At 38.9% G+C, this 20,209-nt stretch overlaps 1 protein-coding gene across 3 annotated transcripts in view; it reads left to right on the plus strand.

Annotated features, from left to right (window-relative positions):
- Zdhhc2 (zinc finger, DHHC domain containing 2) overlaps nt 1–20,209 on the plus strand; it is a 66,108-nt gene that overhangs the window by 30,749 nt on the left and 15,150 nt on the right. For 2 of the 3 annotated variants that reach the window (XM_006509485.4, NM_178395.4), the window contains exons 4-11: nt 265–385; nt 1,798–1,867; nt 2,430–2,462; nt 7,855–7,975; nt 9,925–10,057; nt 13,196–13,322; nt 13,678–13,770; nt 18,680–18,792. In XM_006509485.4, the coding sequence (XP_006509548.1) occupies nt 265–385; nt 1,798–1,867; nt 2,430–2,462; nt 7,855–7,975; nt 9,925–10,057; nt 13,196–13,322; nt 13,678–13,770; nt 18,680–18,792 (811 nt within the window). The remainder of the gene's footprint in view (nt 1–264; nt 386–1,797; nt 1,868–2,429; nt 2,463–7,854; nt 7,976–9,924; nt 10,058–13,195; nt 13,323–13,677; nt 13,771–18,679; nt 18,793–20,209) is intronic. The other variant, NM_001357249.1, reaches the window with a different exon arrangement.

The raw sequence follows: 20,209 nt of genomic DNA on the forward strand, positions 1-20,209 counted from the left end.
ACTTGGGAAATAGGTATAATAACTAGTATGCCTATGTTATTGTTATTATTATTATTTCATCATCACATTCTTTTTCAAGATTCATAATGTAGTTGTCTGGAAGGTTAAGAGACATATCCAGATTTGAAACCTTTTTAATCTGCCTGAATATACTATATACCATTAATATTTTATATTTTATAAGTACCTTTGGGTATAATAGAGCAGACAAATGTGTTGTCATTCCTTTGAAAATACTGATTAAAATTTAAATTTATTCCTCAGTTCCATCTCTCTTATGCAGAGAAAGAATTGCTGGAGAGAGAGCCAAGAGGAGAAGCCCATCAGGAAGTTCTGAGGCGAGCAGCCAAAGACCTTCCCATCTACACCAGGACCATGTCCGGCGGTAAGCCCTGATAATGAGGGCCTTGGAAGAGCACCCAAATGGGGCGTAATGACACTTAGAAAGCATCTTCCTACTCATGAACTGTCAACCACTCATCTGAAAATGCTGTTGCTATTGCTTAGGTTGCTATTGAATCTTCCCTGCACAGTTCCATAAAACAGAATGGAAACATGAGTCACACACACTGTGGCACAGAGATCCCAGAACCGACTCTAATTCTGTCCCTCCTACTTGGTCGTGACTTGGTGACGACATAAAGGGCTGCTGAAGTCTGCATCCGTCGTAGGAAATTTACTTTTAACTATAAACCTTCCTATTTGTATTTAAGGAAGCAATATCTCTAGGTGATGTAAAACTAATAGTTTTGCAAATATTTTAATAAGAGTAAAACAGTAATTGTGTGAATTATATAAAACATAATTTAGGTATTGCTCTCTGTCTTTAAAATGGGAACTATCATACAAATAACTTTAGCCTGCTTAACTTATATTTTAAGGTAATTTAACATCTAACTAAGTCATTGTCTTAAAAAAACAAATAAACAACAACACACATGAACTACAGATAGTCACCCAGACATGTTTTGTGGCTTTAAGCTTCTGCGTGCCTCTTATGACCCATTAGCCCATTTTTCTGTCGAGTACTTAAAATATGGCTAGACGAAGGTGAGAATTCTTAAACATAAGATACACAATGTCTTAAAAGGTTTAGTATAAAAATGTAAAATGCCTCATTAATACTATGTAAATCGCATTTGCTTTTAGCTCACATTAGAACCACACCGAGTCTACCTCTTACACAGTTTCCACTGCAATCTGCTGCACCCTGTGAGGTTTGTGCAGAGAAATCTCATTTCAGACTCAGTCATCCAGATAGTCTGTGCTCCCCTGTGCTACTGAAGAAAAGATGCCGGCATTACCTGCAAGAACTCAAATCCTTAACTGGAAAGACCTCTTCCAGGACCGGCTTATACTCTTGTATCACAATTATCAGAGATGTGAGGTCATTTCCACTTGTTGCAACCAATAGCGTATATTTACACACTCTGGAGAACCTCACCCAGTTAGTCACAGGAATACATTGATTTAGGCGAGGGAGCCTTTCTGTTGACGAGTAGAAATGAACACATTTTCCCCTTGAGCTGTAGCTACTGAGGATGGAGAACTCCTGAAACAAATTTACCCAGGAGGTCTCCTGCTCTTGGAAAATCTCTCCAGAGAACTCTGACTCTAGGCAAGCTCATGCTCTGTGTTTAAAATTCGTTGACTATCTTTTTTATTTTTCTCCTTTGAGTCAAACTTAAATTCAGTATGCGTTTTTAGAGTTTAAATTTGGAATGATGATAAAAAGCCATTTCATTGTATTTTCAGTGACTTGTTAAGCTTAAGACTAAGTGAACTCTTTGTTCCTAGCAATCCGATATTGTGACAGATGCCAACTTATAAAACCAGACCGCTGTCATCATTGTTCCGTCTGTGATAAGTAAGAAAACCTTTGCATCTTAAGCATCTACATGATCGTGGGCATGTTGTTCAGGACCGTGCTTCTGCTTTTCAGATTATCACACAGTCCACACTCATGCCTTTTATGCCTCGTTTAGAAACATGAGTGGGGTTGTTCTTTGTATTAGCAGCAGTGTAGACGCAATTAACACTGTTTCCCCTTGATCCGCTTCACATACTATTGTATATTTAATATGTAACAGAAACAGTAAATCTTGTCCTAAAGATGGATAGTAAAGCGAAAACTTTACATAGGTTTTGTGTATATTTACGGGGATTTTGCACTTTTTAGTGCAAACCATTCCTGTGTTAACATAATAGTCTTTTAAAAAGAAACTGATTCGTATCTTAAGGAGTATACTTTGTGAAGTTTTATTGTTCTTTATTATGACTAGAGTAAGATATAATGTCTCTTTTCTATGAGAATATCTGTTTTTACTGTATTCTATTTTTAAATAAGTAATTCTGTGGTATTTTATGTGCCAAACCTCTTGGAAATATTTTATAAAGCATCGTGTTTTATTTTTGGGGGGTATTTTTAGATGTATTTTGAAGATGGATCATCATTGCCCATGGTAAGTACGAGCCTATAATTAAAACAAGTTTGTATCAGTTACTAACTTAATATAAATTGAGCCACTTTTTTTAAACAAAGCTTTTTATTAATTGGTTTCCTTACTTGTCCTCAGAGGTTCAGTTTCAAGTACTTAATTAGCTTCAAAGAGCCTCCATTTGGGAGAATTTCCATTAAATAATCTTAAAACTAGTGTGTTAATAACATTAAAGTTAATTTTACACATTTTACATGCACAAAGGGTATTCTTTTTATGCACATATATAAACACAGATGCACTAAAATACTTTCCAGAAATATAAGTGCTCACACATTAATTACATACCACGATACCTCTGTAGACGTTTATAATAAACTTTAACAATTTAAACTTTAAACTTTCAAGGAAAACTGCATTGGTGGGTAGAATAGTAAGCAGACAAATACACAAGTATGGTTAAATAAGATTTTCTACTTAGAACTCATTCTTGCGTTTTTTGGGGTTTTTGTTTGTTTGTTTGTCTGTTTGTTTTTTGGATTTTTTTACTTTTTTTATTTTTTTGCCTACTTCTAAGGCATTAAGTTAAGTGACTTTATGGAGGGCTATCTTTAAGGTCTGCTAGGGAAGGTCGACTCTCCTATCCTTGTTACCGTTTTTTCATTCTGCATACATGTTAATCATGCTAAAGTCGCCATGGCTGATTTCAAACATTTATTACAATTATCGCACAAATTTTACATCTTCCAGGGGTGACACACTGAAGAGACATGAATGCTCACAAGTCCACACTAGGTGGTGCGTAGTGCGTATAGGTTGTGATTTTCTTAGGAACAGGAGAGAACAGGGAAGGTTAAGGGCTTTTTCATTCGAGATCTCTTGCGATTATACCTCTCTTGTTTCTTCCCTTCTTTCTCGCACACTTCTCCCTAGCTTCCACTGCTCCCCCACCCCCTACAGTTTTCTTGTAGGGAGCAGCTCCTCTGTTTGATGGCATCCCCCAGCCTCAGAAACACGTCTCCGTTCCTTTACTTTCCCTTTACAGCTTTCTTTTACCTGAACAAGATTTCTCATCTCCCACGGTCGTCCAGAAGTGCCAGGACATTCCTACCTCCATGATGATCCTTTCAGCCAGTCAGAGACTGGCCAATAACCCAACTCTACTGACACTTTTTCCTCTCCTTTTTTATGGTGATGGGGATCAAACCCAGGACCTAGAACATGCTGAGGAAGCACCCTGCCCTAAGCTACATCTCCAGCTCTTCTTACCATCTTTATCTAAAAACAAACACGACAGCCCACCTATCTGTACCAAAGCTGTTGTCTCAGGGTCTTCTTTGAGGAGAGCTCACATGGAGAATTCTGTCTAGTTTTCTACGTGATCTAAACACAATCTAAAATGATCAGGCCAGACCGATGGCGCCAATCTTTCCACTTAAATGAGAGATTGTGATAGTAAAGAATGGGGAGACAGGATAACCAGATTTGTGCTGGGTCAGTGCCTACCCAGGTAATAGCTCCTACCACCCGGTGTAAGATGCACAAAGTTACAAAGCTAGAAAATAATGACTCACAATGAGAGCAGTCTTTCTAAGCCAGCAATTAATATGGCAATAGAGTAAGAAACTTAAGGATAATGTCACCATCTTTCAAACTTTGACAGATCTTATTAAATAGGTTAAAAAATAAAAAGAATAGCTAGATGACTGCAGCTGTTAAGAAGTAAGCTTCCGGAGCATAACTTCTTTAATCTCCACAAGTTTATTGAACTCTTTCCTGCACTAATGTTTCGCAAACTGCTATGTCTGTTCCCACAGCATCTTCCTGCACCCCCTGCAGGAATCACCAGCCTTGTCACTATGTGACTACAGGAGGCCAGGTGTCTTACATTCAGCAGGTGTCGACTCAAGGCAGCATCTGACTTTTTTCTTTTAGTTCTTAGATGGGACCAGCTGGGTGCTTAGCCAGTGTGTATGAGGCCTTATGTTTATTATGTCACACAAAAAATAATTAGGAATTTAATTTTAAGGATGGAGCTAGGGATGTATCCCAGTGGTAGAGTACATGAATAGTAAGCAATGAGATCTAAGTTCAGCCTCATTATACACTCCCCCCCCCCCCACACACACACACTCTCTCTCCAAAGTACAGAGAAAGCACAATGTGGTTCTCGAGTTCAAAAGTAAAAGCAGAAAATAATTTTCTTTTTTCGAGACATTGTTTCTCTGTATAGCCCTGGCTGTCCTGGAACTCACCTTGTAGACCAGGCTGGCCTCAAACTCAGAAATCCGCCTGCCTCTGCCTCCCGAGTGCTGGGATTAAAGGCGTGTGCCACCACGCCGGGCTATAAGTTTTCTAACATCTGTTTTTACTTCTTCCCTAATCACAGAGAACCACTTTTGGTATTGTCATGGCGACTGTTTAGGTCTAGATTTTCCATGTATATGTTTGTATATGCATACATACATACATGTGTGTGGTTTTTCTCTTAACAACAACAACAACAACAACAACAACAACAGCAATAACAACAATAACAACAACAAAACCCAAAACAACAAATGGCTTACAGAGTTGATGGGCTGGATATGACTCATCTTTTTATTCACTATATTCTGGAGCCGTTTCCACACCAGTATATGAAAATTGTTTTACAGCTGTTATCTGAATATGATTTGTCTAAGGGCTTTTAGGACATTACCAGGTTACACAGCTGCCTTTTTATATAGGTCTTGTATGTGGTTTTGCACTTTAGAGTACATATCAACTCTGAGCACTTGAAACATTAGATAAACAGTGCCTGTCAGTTTTGTATTCAAGGGTTTGCACAACTGTATGCTGGGCACTTAAAATTACCCAGTAGGATTTAGGAGATCAGTGTCACGTGGGTCTTTTTAACTAAATGAGACCTTCCGTAGTGTTGATCTTATTGGGTTTTTCTACTGGAGGAATGAGTTTTCCTTTAGCATACAATTTTAATTAACTATATTTAGAATACTTTGGTGTGGTTACCTAATAACTCCTCAAATAGAAGTAAATAGTTTTAGTCTCAATATATTGAATGCCCACTGTATATTAAAGACTATACATATTTTAAAAGTTATTTTTATATGTTGATAACAGAAAGAAGTAATATAATTTGCCCTGAGGCTCAGCAGAGTTGGAAAATGGACTCAAAGTCACACAGTTTTGTTTGGGAGCCTGAAAAGCTTCTTTCTTTCCAACATACTTTACTCTCTATTTAGTTGTATTCAGAAAGCAGTTTCTGTGAAACATTCCACTGCTAGCTTTACACCAAATTCAAATGATCTAACCCAAAGTGTGTTGTTTCTGCATAAACATCAAGCTGTCCTTCCTGGGGGGTGTTGTGTAAGCTGGGTCCTCGGGCCAAACTGAGTCTACAATAGGCAGTTACGATGTCTAACCGAAAGCAGACTAGAAAAAGTATATTGTTATTGTTCAAGATAAATATTCTTCTTTGGGGGTTGGGATTTAGCTCAGTAGTAGCAAGCTCAAGGCCCTGGGTTCGGTCCTCAGCTCAAAAAAAAAAAAAAAAAAAAAAGCCCTCTTCTTTGTTTCTTCTTGAAATACGCCTTCCAGAATCATCATGTACATATATCAAAGTTGGTTTTGATTGTAGGTTCTTGTGTGGTCAATTACCCCAGTGATCGTAAGCATGAGTTACAGTAAGCTGAATCAGGTATTATAAAAGCCTGATCAAAATCATTTCCTTTCTATAAAAGTGTTCTTCATCATTTAATAAAAAAATCTTCTGTTTGCATTCCTTCAGAAAGAGGCACAACAGGTGGCAGTCAGTGTAACTCGGTTCACAAGTACCCTTGCTTATACCCACCCGCCCCCCATTCGACGTCTGTTTAGCCTCTCTACTTCTTGAAAGCAACACTAGTAAGCTAAGGCAATATCCTGCATTCTTTGGAGAGAGATCACGTCAGAGGAAGCCTGTACAGGACCTGTTTCTAATACTCTTTCTTGCCATTATTCCATTCTGGTGCCATAAAAAATAATCTCAGAGATCTGTCTGCATTCCCACTGGGCCCCTCCAAAGCTGCAAACATAACCATTAGTGAGTAATATGTGTATTTGTGAATTGCTTCTCTATGGACAAGACCTTTAAGTTCAAACTTACTAAACTCCAACTGGTCGTTATGCTTTTTGAAGGATAAGCAAAGTCTATGAGAACATAGGTTGTTTTTAAATAAACAAAAACAAGAAATGAAAAAATGTTTTGTTTCATTGCCAAGGTGGAGGAGGGAGAAGGGAGAGGGAGGAGGGGGAGGGGAGAGCAAGAAGAAGAAGGAGGAAGAGAAGGAGGAGGAGGAGAAGGAAGAGGAAGAGAATAGGGACTCAAGAGGAAACAAGGACAGGAAGGAGAGGAAGCAGTAGGCAGGCATGCAGTAGATTTGTCATCCTAGCTACCTAAGAGTTAACCCCATCATCTGTATCAAACAGGTTAGCTACGGAGGCTGTTAATGTTTGTAGAAGATCATGGAGCCATGCCCACGTTTTATGGAAAGCAGAGAGAATAGCTACACAATGAAATGTACTCATTTTGGGATTATTGATATTTATAGTTGTGATTCCACCCTCCCCCCGTGCATCATATAATGACTTTAGAATAGGAACTTAGGGCATCTCAGTTTTTATATTTGGCATCACATCCCCAGAGTGACATAACTGTCTAATATCAAATGGGTATTACACTTTATCTAGCTGGCTCCCACACTTCAGTTTCTTAATTCTTCGATTTATTACACATTGATTGACCTTTGATTACCAACATGATGGCATGCATGCAACGAGGTCATAGAAGTGACTTCAACCAAATTTGGGGAAACTTAAGAGACTTTACCTTAGTTTATCATAGTACAAATAGAATCTAGAGATAACCTAGTGGACTTCCCACGTCTGCTTGACTCTGTTGGCCCTGTCACAAGCTCTCTTCCTTAAGGTAGGTGTGTGTTTATGTAACTCATTGTGTATGAGGTGTAGTAGCTTTCACTGTGATTGATAAAAAAATATTAAGAGTCATATACTGAGGGCTGGAGAGATGGCTCAGCGGTTAAAAGCACTGCCTGCTCTTCTAGAGGTCCTGAGTTCAATTCTCAGCAACCACATGGTGGCTCACAATCATCTATAGTGAGATCTGGTGCCTTCTTTTCTTTTGCCTGCAGGCCAAATGCTGTATACATAATAAATAAATCCTTAAAAATTCATATGTTGAATATCTAAGTGCAAAAGTTCATTTTCATTGTGTTAAAAAATGTTACTGTTCTTTATGAATGAAATAATAATGAGTTTTAAATGGAGATAAATCAAAAAACTATGCTATGATTAAACATATTTATCCCTAGACTGGAGATGGAACTCATTAAGACTATTTTTGTTTTCTTGGCAGGGTGAACAATTGTGTTGGATTTTCAAACTACAAATTCTTCCTTCTTTTCTTGGCTTACTCTCTGCTGTACTGCCTTTTCATTGCTGCTACCGATTTACAGTATTTTATCAGATTTTGGACAGTAAGTCATCACTTTAGTGACTTTTCTATGTATGAACATTCAGTAGCCAGTCATTTCAGACCCTGACTCTCTAGGGTCACTCTGTGTACAGTCAGGTCTCTGCATTCGCAGTCTGTATTTGTGGACTCACCATCTCAAAATTTACTTAGAACTCCCGACAATGTACTCTGAGCTGTTTGAACAGTTTCTAGGCATGCACATATTTGTGCAGTGTACATGCATATTCCTAGTTGAGGTAAACAAGGTATTGTTGCACCATCTGCATCCCAGCATCCTTTAAACAGGTATCGTCTCCCATGGTCTGTTTGCTTCCATGGTTTGTTGTTGGGTTTTTGCTTAGTTGGGTTTTTTTTTTTTTTTTTACCTGTTGTTGATTTTGCAAGTATAAAATGATCTTTATACATACTGATGAAGTGCTGTCTATTATTTCTCAGTGAGACTGATGTGTCTTATGGAGAAAATACATGCTTTATCCAGACATTAATTATAGTGCTGTTGTTCAGAATTTTCATATCAATAAGTCAACACACTATATTAAATAAGGGGCATTCAGGCAAAACCCCACATCAAACAAGGTTGTGAACTGGTCAGTAGATGCCTAAGGCACCAGGAGAAGAGAAAACCAACCCTGTATTTCCTCAGGGTCCTGTACCCATGAATCTAGTGATCAAGGCCATCTTGTGCAGCTTTTTAAACTATTATATCCTGGTAATTCAGCTGGTTTTTTAAAATTATTTTTGCACTATATATTCTAAAACAAAGCAAAACAAAATTATGGAGTATGAAACTAAGCAGAAACATTCCTGCTGAGTATGACACGTTGGTAAGAAAGCATTCTACTCCTTGCCAGGATTGCTTTCTCTCTGAATTTTCTTTTATTTTCGATAAACTATCTTTTATTATGGCAAGAATTTCTGAATTGCTGGTTAGTTTATATGAGATTTAAACCAAATTTAATACTAAAGAGCTATTGAATGCCTACTTTGTGTTGGCCCCATTGCTAAGAAACAGAAAGGCACAAGTGAGTTGGTGTGTCTCTAGCATTCGAGGATACTTCTAATCTCCAGTTGATCCCTAATGCTTGTCTACTATAATCTCTCTGCCCTCTATCCCGATGGGCAGTTTTCTTTTCAAACTGGGAGCACATGTGAACAGAAAACACCAAAGTCTCTGTTGTTCAGAGCTTACTGTCAAAAGCTGCCCGTTGAGGTCTTATCGTCTATATCAGTGGCGAGTATCACTGTGTACCACAGTGTACCATGAAACACTGTGGTCATGCCAGAATGGGAGGTTCCTAGCGTATTTGGTACTTTGCTGAAAGTCAGGCCCCCAGACGTTCATTCTAGAGTCAGTTTATCTCTCTTGATTTTGCAGGGCTGGCTGGTTTCAACCCCTGGGTATTAAAAGTATTTCAAACTGGTCTTACTAATGTTGATCTTTTCTGTAATGTTCTTGCCAGAGCTTGGAGCCTTATTGTGGGGGGTGTCTCCTGTATTCTTTTAGTTGATGATGCTGTTATTTATAATAATCTGAAGTATCAATGAGAATAGGAACTAAATTTTGCCAACTAACCTTCATTTATCTGTCATTATAATTAAAAATTATTTAAACATTAATTAATATGAAGCATGCTAATAATATGTTCTGTTTCTTTTCTCTTGTTTCCTACTTGTATGGTTTATGCTGCCATGTTTTTTTCCCGGAATTTGATTTGGTTATGCAAAGCAAAATAAATATTCCCACTTTAATCTTTTCTGGATAGATGTTCATGTACCAATAAGCCTTTAATCTAATTCAAAATGAATATTTACTTTTCTCCTTAAAATTTAGCATGAAGCTACGTGTCATTTTCTATTTCTAAATTATTTAAACAATCATATTAGCTAATAGTTGTAGAAGAGTATTCATACCACTGATAAAACATTTTGTTTTCTGCCTTTTCCTTACAGAATGGTCTGCCTGATACTCAAGCCAAGTTCCATATTATGTTTTTATTCTTTGCTGCAGCTATGTTTTCTGTCAGCTTGTCCTCTCTGTTTGGTTATCATTGCTGGCTAGTCAGCAAAAATAAATCTACTTTAGGTGAGTATCCAATTATTATAGAGAACAAAACTTTAAATACACATGTAGTCATTTACAAAATGTTCTCATAGACTCATAAGTCATCAACCTGTTTTGAAATAGAAAAAAAAATCTTATTTGCTGTACGTTTTGTAATGTCACAGAGACACATTTTCATTCTTTCATATACTAATTGACTGTGCGTGGTGTACAAAGCAGGATTTATACTGAGGTGAGGACAAGGGAAAAACAACCTGTTGCAGAGCACAGAGGCAAGATTCAAACATAAAAGTAATTATAAAAATAGGGGTGCTTTGAAAGAAACAAACAGGCCTTGATGTGTGACAGAAAGGTTGGAGATAGCGCCATTTTGAATGAGTTGTCAAGGAAGACCTCACCACACTAAGGAATATTCATTTTGAAAAGTTAACCATTGAAACATCCAGAACACTGTAGACACAAAACAGAGTCTGTTAAGCTTCACTGTAGGAATACATTTTTCTCAACCTACCTTAATAAGTGACCAACCTCCCCTCTAGCCCACCACCCATCAGAAGTAATGGAAAAGATAAGTTATTCAAATACAGAACAAGTAGACCTGTCTAGAAATAGTTCTTGGCAGGCGAGCCCAATATTCATTGTCAGGAGATCAGCAGTTCAGTCCAGTAGCAAACACCAAATATGAATCAGCGGCTGCAGTCCAACCCTCTTGGCAGTCACCACACACAACCCAGCAAGGGAAGTTCAATCCAGAAGAAACCGAAAGGCTTGCCAACCTGCCTGAGGCCACAAAAGTGGCAAGAAGCCGCAGGAACCTCGTGAGAAGTCCTTTGGTGAGTTTCTCTCTATGGTGTCACCACAAGCAGAGCTGGCAAGGCAATGTAAGGCAAACAACAAAAGTCTCCACTTTACTCTACAGACAGTGATGGCTAGTGTTGTTAAACAAAATCTAGAATCATCTGGGAGATGGGTCTCTTAGCATGCTTCGGATAAGAGGGCTGGAATTATCTCAATTACCTTACTTAAGGTGGGAAGACCTACCTACTGTGGGTGACACCATTCTCTGGCTGGGATCCTGAGCTGTATAGATGGAGAAAGAGACAGAAGAACAGCAAGCATTCATTGTTCTCTTCAGCTGAGGGTGGATACAATGTAACTATCAGCTTCGAGGTCCTGCCAGCCAAACAGACCCTTTCTCCCTTAAGTTGCTTTCATGGAAATATTTTATCACAGCATCAGGAAAAGAAACTAAGACATATGGCACGAAGTGGGCCTGTCTTAGGGTTTCTATTTCTGCACAAAGCAACATGACCAAGAAGCAAGTCGGGGAGGAAAGGGTTATTCGGCTTACACTTCCACACTGTTGTTGATCACCAAAGGAAGTCAGACTGGAGCTCAAGCAGGGCAGGAACTGGGAGGCAGGAGCTGATGCAGAGGGCATGGAGGGATGTTACTTACTGGCTTGCTTCTCCTGGCTTGCTCAGCTTGCTTTCTTATAGAGCCCAGGTTTACTAGCCCAAGGATGTCAGCACCCACAATGGGCCCTCCCCTCTTGATCACTAATTGAGAAAATGCCTTACAGCTAGATCTCATGGAGACATTTCCTCAAGGGGGGCTCCTTTCTCTGTCATGATTCTAACTCGTGTCAAGTTGGCACAAAAACAAAATAAAATCCAGCTAGTACAAGGCCTCAGAGGGAAAGGCACACCTCCAAGTGTCCATATTATAAATGAAGAAACATCTTAAACTGGTAACTATGTATATATTGTGAGGAACCAGTAAAAGGAGAAGAGAATAAACTTAAATCCAGCAGAGGGGAGGAGACAGTGAAGACGGAAGATAATAGTAAAGGAAGTTATAGAAAAGAAATGAAGCCAATAACTGTCATTTTTAATATAACTAATTTGATGAGGCTTAGCTACCAAAAAAAAAGTAAAAAAGGTATTACCAAATTAGAGGTGAGGGTAGCATTATAACCGACTTCACAGGTATGAAAGGATTGTGGGAAACGCTGCCTGTTGGAACAATGGTTACCTCAGTGTGATGGAAAATGACCAGAAACAAAGCACCACCCTGATTGAGAGATAGCAAGGCTGTGTAGGCAAGACCCTGTCTAATGAAGACCTTTTTTTTTAAACATCAACATCCAGGATCAACAAAGACCTAAGGTCGCATAGCAAGCAGCATGTTTCTTAGTATCCGACCTCGCATGTTAGATTCTGTCTCCAAAATGATGGGCAAAATCTTTATACTTCTAAATGTATTCATATCCTAAAGTTATGATTTTAGAACCTGTTTTTCAGGGTTGTGACAAGAACATTAATAGCCTCACAGACATTCCACATCTTCATTTGTTATATGACCGTGGGCAATTCTAATGTCTTTTTGGACCACAGATATGCAAAGTAGACATAACCAGATGTATCTGTTTTGGGATTGGATTTTTGTTTGGACAAGCTGGCTATAAAGTACATTCTTGGGTCAACTGGAAAAATTATGATGAGACAAAAGTTTCAATGAAGTTAAAAATGTTTTTTTTTTTTTTACTTTAAGAGGTTATTGAGTATAAATACACTTACATTTTGTTTAAAAACATAGATTTAAATATTTCAATATTATTTAGTCCGTCCACCCATTTATAGTCAGAAGACCTATAAGCTGGGCTGGAAGGGTAGGTCAATGGTAAAAGTCACAAAGGCTGATAATCTGAATTCAATCCCCATATTGCATATAGAGGTAGAATGGGAAGCCTCTCCACAGAATTGTCTCCTGATCTCTACATGCACACACACACACACACACACACACACACACACACACACACACACACACACACACATAAAATAAAAATCTAGATGGTGTAATTTTTAGTTTATTTGTTCATTTTTATTTTCTAATTTTCTTTTGTGCGCTTGTACTCTTATAATAGGGAAAAAATTAAAGCAGACCTACTTATTTCTTAATATTTTAAGCCAGAATAGACAACCTCTGTTTCAAGGCTATGTACAGTACATGACAACTCCCGGGAGATGATCCACCAGTTGTTGGAGTTCCCCCCACCACACACACACACACACACACACACACACTTGTTTCGGTATTAGGGCTTGCTAGTATATAAATTCTGAATTTAAAGTATTGCTTCTCTGTTCCTTTTAGAGGCATTCAGAAATCCAGTATTTAGACACGGAACAGATAAGAACGGATTCAGCTTGGGTTTCAGTAAAAACATGAGACAAGTGTTTGGTGATGAGAAGAAATACTGGCTGTTACCAGTATTTTCAAGGTACTTGGTTCTGAAAGTTTTCTTTTAATTTAAATTAATAAAAGTAAGCAAACAAAAGACAGAGTTAAATCTGTTGTTTTTCTTCACAGGGGTGGCTAGAGCAGGGTTTCTCAACCTATGGGTCCTGACCCCCTTTGCAGATGGAATAACCTTTTCATAGGGGTCACCTATCAGATATCCTGAATAATAGATGTTTATATTAGGATTCGTAACAGTACCAAAATTATAGCTAGGAAGTAACAACAACATTGTATGATGGGGGGGGGGTTACTGCAGTATGAGGAACTGTATTAAAGGGTCACAGCATCGGGAAGGTTGAACATTTTTCTTTCTCTCTCTCTGTTTTTAATTACAGTCAAGGTGATGGCTGTTCCTTTCCAACTTGCCTTGTTAACCAGGATCCTGAACAACCTTCTACTCCTGCGGGACTAAATTCAACAGTGAAAAAGTAATGCTACATTTTTTTTCCTGTTTTATTTTCAAGTGATGTATTTTATTCTGTTGTCTCTTTTGGTTTTCTGTTCCTTTGAGAAAACTACGTTAAAGGTGAAGGAAAAGCCGGGCGTGGTGGCGCGTGCCTTTCATCCCAGCACTTGGGAGGCAGAGGCAGGCGGAGTTCTGAGTTTGAGGCCAGCCTGGTCTACAGAGTGAGTTCCAGGACAGCCAGGGCAACACAGAGAAACCCTGCCTCGATAAACAAACAAACAAACGTGAAGGAAAATGTACTATAATGGATTCTACTTTTAATGATGGAGGGAGACAGTGGTAGAATAGACAGGATACATAGTTTCAATTACATTCATACAATTCTGTTCCTAAGAAAACAGTTGTTAAATCTCTAGATATTTTAGTTGAATAAAATATATCATGATAGTTGGTTGTGAGCCTAGCATTTAATGACTGAGCCATCTTTCCAGCCCAAAATATGTTATGACATTTAAAAGGTAGTGTTAAACAAATAATGTAATTCAAAAGCCCTTCTCTGCTCCTTCCTGTACGAAGTCAAGGTGCAACATCGCCTCTCACCCTCTGGGTCTTAACTCTGCGGTAATGTTTATAAAGGTGAAATTCCTTCAGTTGGACCTTTGGAGATCAAAAGGACTCCCAGACATCCATTTGATAGTTCAGGGGGCTCTGGAAGGCCTCTAAATGCTACTTGAATTCACATGTGTGCTTGCAAGCATATGTGCTCGTGTGCCTGAATGTGTGCCCGTTTTATGTTTTCCCAAAGGAAAGGGAAAAGGGTTTAAACATTCACTGTGTGGAGACTTTTGCGCCAGCTTTAAGATTATTTAGATTCTAGTCTATCAAGGACAGAAACATAAAGATTGAAGTTTAATTCTGGCTTTTCACTAATTGGAGAAAGAAAAAGTAAAAAAAAAAAATTCAAGTTTTATAGGAATTCTCTCTCTCTCTCTCTCTCTCTCTCTCTCTCTCTCTCCCTCTCCCTCTCCCTCTCCCTCTCCCTCCCTCCCTCCCTCCCTCTCTCTCTCTCTCTCTCTCTCTCTCTCTCTCTCTCTCTCTCTCTCTCTCCCTCTCCCTCTCTCTCTCCCTCTCCCTCTCTCTCTCCCTCTCCCTCTCCCTCCCTCTCTCTCTCTCTCTTTAGAGAAACATGGCTGTATCCTTTTCTTTTAGAAGGAAGCATATGTCTAAATGTGAAAGTTTTAAAAGATTTGTTTAATTTATTTGTGTGTTAAGTGTTTTTCCTGCATGTATACAGGTGCACCACATACTTGCCTGGTACCAAAAGTCACAAATGGGAGTCAGATTTCCTGGAATTGGAGTCACAGACAATTGTGTGAGCCCCCATGTATACACTTTAAACTGAGCACAGGTCCTCTACAAAAGCAGAGAGTGTTCTTCACTGCTGAGCCATCTCTCCCAACCTTCTATAGGAATTTCTAGCAGTTTGAAATATTAATTTTTATATATTTACATATATAAAGGTGTATTACAACATATTCTGATTTTTAAATGAAAGTCAGTAACAAAAGCATAAGCATGATATCATTTATAAAACTTTAGAATTCTTTATAAAATTTTAGAGTTAGTCTTCATTTCTATAATTTAGTTGTGCTGGGCCACTTACCCTGTGAATATTTCATATTGATTACAGTGCTTTTTCCTATGGCTTCTGGAGTGTTCCCAGAATTATTTGCAAGACTATGATTTTGGCAAACATTCCAAAATCACATTAAGGTTTTAAAAGACTTAAAACACGAGGGCTGGAGAGATGGCTCAGTGGTTAAGAGCATTAGTTGGTCTTCCAGAGGTCCTGAGTTCAGTTCCCAGCAAGCACATGGTGGCTCACAATCATCTGTGATGAAATCTGATTCCCTCTTCTCGTGTGCATGAAAACAGATTACTCATATACACAAAATAAATATATCTTTAAAAAAAGACTTAAAACATATTTGTTACCCGATCTTTAGTGTGAGATATGTACAGGTCAAATTCTGCCTATTAGTGAAAAAGCTCTTCTGATGTGTTTCACATTCAAAGGCATCAGTCACTTCCTGGGTCAAACTTTATGCGCTTTGGCTCGAAAACTGTACACAGTTAAATGTTAATGGATTTTCCTCTACATCAATGAAAACAAAAAACCTGAGCTCTAATAAATTATTTAGGATATGTTTTCAAAGTTTTGCAAAATTTAATAGTAGATTACATTAATATTATTGACCCTCTGTTAAGTGGTTTTTGAACGTTAAGAATGTATAGGTTTTAGGAGCTGCGTGGTCTCAGTCATTAAAGTGCTCTAGCAGTGGCTCTCAACCTTCCTAATGCTGTGACCCTTTAATACAATCCCTCCTGTTGTGGTGACTCCTAACAATAAAATTATTTTGTTGCTACTTCATAACTGTAATTTTGCTACTGTTATGAATCATAACATAAATATCTGATATGCAGGATGTCTGATATGCAACCCCCAAAGGGGGTCATGACTCACAGGTTGAGAGGACTGGGGAAAATCTTACTTGTGACAGCATTTCCCTGCTAAGTGAACTTGAAGTGATTTGTACTCAACAGGCATTTCTTGTCTTTCATTTAAATTGTTGAGGCTGAATTTGAACATGTAAGGGAGAATGTAAGGCCAGACAGGGTATTGAGCAAACTCAAGACTAGACTGACCTACACCAAGAGACTACTTGAAAATCAAAGACCAGAGATATAGTTCAGTGGTAGAACTTGGGTATGTGGTATATGTGCAAGATCACAAGGTCCTAGGACTGATTCCTTAACACTTTAACACTGCAGAATTATATATATGTATACTTATACTACTTATATATTTAAATTTTTTCTATATATGCATGAATCTTTTCTTACCACTTGCAGTTATATGTGTGTGTGCATCACACACACATACACACACACACACACACACACCATTGTTTACCACCTTCATGGCTGCCTTCCTAAGCTAGGCCGTCTTCACTTTGTTAGGGTCCAAGAATCACTGTAGGAAGACCCCAGATTCAAATAGTATGCAAAGAAAAAGAGCGTTTATTCTGCACAAATTACCAGCTTACAGGGATCAATCATTCATCAAAATGGTGATGACCTGAGGGGCTCTCAGGCCCCTTTATATGCAGTGCTAGGGGAATTTTCCAGAAGAATTAGATGACCTCTAATATGATTGGTAGGTGGCAAAGCCATGACATGAGTACAGGTTTGATTGGCTACTATTTTAGTTTCATTCAGTTTTAATTGGCTAATATGTAGGTTTCACTATATTTGGTGAGATCTTGAAGAGGTTGAATAATAAGCCTTGTTCTTGGCTGGTTATCTCCTCTAGTTAGGTGTCCAGACTTATTCTCCCTAAGTCAGGGACATCACTGATCAGTGGCCCATTGTCAGTGGTTTCTTCTGAGGAGCCCAGTTTGCTTCCGGTGGGGGTAGGGAGGAGGGAGCAGGAATTAGTCCCATGTTTTTTATTTCTTAGTGGACCTCTCAACTTCTCCATAGATAATTTCATCAAGTTTCAAACTGTTCTTTCTTGTCCCTGTGGATTGTGTCTTCTCTTGCTTCTAGTTCTTCAATGGAGATAGATGGATGGATAGATAGATATAGATAGATACCAAAACTAACAAATGTGCTTACCTGGTGTCTTAGTCAGGGTTTCTATTCCTGCACAAACATCATGACCAAGAAGCAAGTTGGGGAGGAAAGGATTAATTCAGTTTACACTTCCACACTGCTGTTCATCACCAAAGGAAATCAGGACTGGAACTCAAGCAGGTCAGGAAGCAGGAGCTGATGCAGAGGCCATAGAGGGATCTTACTGACTGGCTTGCTTCCCCTGGCTTGCTCAGCTTGCTTTCTTATAGAACTCGGGACTACCAGCCCAGGAATGTCACTGCTCACAGTGGGCCCTCTCCCCTTGATCACTAATTGAGAAAATGCCTTACAGCTGGATCTCATGGAGGCATTTCTTCAAGGGAGGCTCCTTTCTCTGTGATAACTCCAGCTTGTGTCAAGTTAACACACAAAACCAGCCAGGACACCTGACCTACTAGACAGTTTCAGATCTGCCTTTGAAACATCTTTAATGCCATTCCTTCTCATTTTCTCATGATTTCCAACCCAGAGCCACAAAGACCTTGTTCTGTTTCTAAATTCTCCCAATTCTGCATTTTATGCCTTTGTACTTGCCAACTCCCCTCTATTCCTGAGCAACTGACCATCATGGGGGGCAGGTAGGGAGGCAGCCAGGCTCTCCTGTTATTGTGTAACTGAGGATGTCTTTACCCATCCCTGTACTGGACTCTATAGGTCTTCATGTTGACTAGCCTAGGTAGCTTATTTGCTCCAGAGAAGCCCTTTCTCAAGTGTTCTGAGGAATCCCATTTCAGTCAGACTGCCACGCCCACCCGGCATTTACCGAGGTCTAAGATGTGAACTCAGGACCTCATGCTTGGAAAACAAATGGAGCCCAAATTCATGGCCCTCAATCTTATTTCAAAACCATTATCGTGAGAAGCTAGGATCACGTGGCATAAATAAAACTTAATAAACTGTCATCAAATAAATGCTATTGCATGCTTACTAAATTATCTTGCATGCTAAACAGAATATAGTGTTATTGGACCCTCAGAACATTTTCTGTATGCCAAATCGACATTTCTCGGAGTTGGGGACTGTCACTTTAGCATAACCTGGAATGCAAGAAGACAAAACAGAATGGTTCTCTAGTAGAGAACCTGGTTTTATGTATTTTCCTTGTAGTCCTTGGTTGTCATGGGTCTTTCCCAAGAGCGCCTTGCATTGCGAGAGGTCTGCATTTCATTTTTTTTGAGAAATATTCAGCTGTGCTATTAAGAGTTGACTTGGGCTTCTGATTATTTTTTTGTCAGTCCTGAAAACCACCAGTTTCCTGCAAAGCCTCTGAGAGAGTCCCAGAGCCATCTCCTTAAGGATTCTCAGACCTGGACAGAGAGCAGCGCAAACCCTGGGAAGGGCAAAGCCGGTGAGAGTGCACCCGCTTTTCTTTTACTAGCCTCTGTTTTTCACAGGTGAAGGCGGAGGGAAAAGTCTGTTACACAATTTCATATCTTATTGTTGAACGAGACTCCCGTCAAACAGAATTCATCTTTACTGTGGCATGTTAAAAAATGGTAACTGATTCACAATACAAAGTATTCAAAGTGAAAGAACACAAATCAATTCAGAAATTTGAAAAATGTCTCCAGGAGAGGATCTTAAATTCTGCACTTTTGTCTTTTACCTTAAGAATTCCATCTAGTTTTGGATGATCTGGAGTGATTATGTGGATCACCTTAACTTCAGCTGTTTTCAACTTCTTCACCTCTCACTCCCCATCCCCCCCCCCCGCCCTTGCTGGTGATTTTACTGATTTTTTTTATTACTTCCGTCACTGTAATCTAGTAACAAAGAACAAGCAATCGAGGTTTTGAACTCAGAAATGATTACCAAGATTGGCCTTTTAATGACATTTAGATTTGGGTTTTTTATCTTTGCACTATCAGGGGTTAAATACAATAGTGTGGTTATAATGCAGGTGTGTGTGTGTGTGTGTGTGTGTGTGTGTGTGTGTGTGTGTGTGTTGTGTGTTGAGTACAAAACCACAAACCTGTGATTAAGGTCCTGTTACCTAGAACAGTTCCAGATCAATTTTAATCATTCAAATTTAAACCTTTACTTGTTTTTACTTTACTCCCCTTCATTTTCAAAATTAACACACTGGTTCATTATTCTTTAAAGCACTGAGTGATTTATTAGTGATCTCTTTGGAATATAGTGATAGTTTCAACAAAACAGATAGTCCTGAGTAAAAATTCTAGTTAGTGTTTAACATCTGATCAGCCACAGTATCCCAAAATGTAAGGTTTCCTTAGCAAATCTTAGAGTTGTTTTCAAAATACATTTGCCTCATGATTTGGTCTCCCTCGCTTTCAGACATGGTAAAGTAGTTCACTCTCCAGGCTGTGGGAAGGATGAGGCATTACCTACACAGTAATTGATGATACTTATTTGGCTTCTAGACACTAGTTTCCATAGAAACCAAAGAGTGATGCAGGGGCAGTTGTCAGGGAGGCTCACAAGTCTTTCTTCCAGGAAGGATTTATACTTCATCTTACAGTACACATTAACATATTGCTGATTTCTTGTTTTTTAATGTGCTATTAATTACTTGGCAATTTAGGTTGATTTTTTTACGGTTTTTCGACTGCTAAGTTGAGAAGCTAAAGGGTGAAGTAAGGAAGGTGGGAAGGACTTGAGAAGGGAGGGAGAAAAAAATGCTGCTTTCATCCAGCAAGAGAGGGGAGAGGCTGGGAAATCAAGTGGATGCAATGCCTGCTCCCCACACATCTTTCTTTCCTGTGGTCCCCTGCCTCCTTAGCTCTGTCCTCCCTCACTGCCCC

The sequence above is a fragment of the Mus musculus genome, chromosome 8, assembly GCF_000001635.26.
Source record: "Mus musculus strain C57BL/6J chromosome 8, GRCm38.p6 C57BL/6J".
Taxonomy (NCBI): domain Eukaryota; kingdom Metazoa; phylum Chordata; class Mammalia; order Rodentia; family Muridae; genus Mus; species Mus musculus.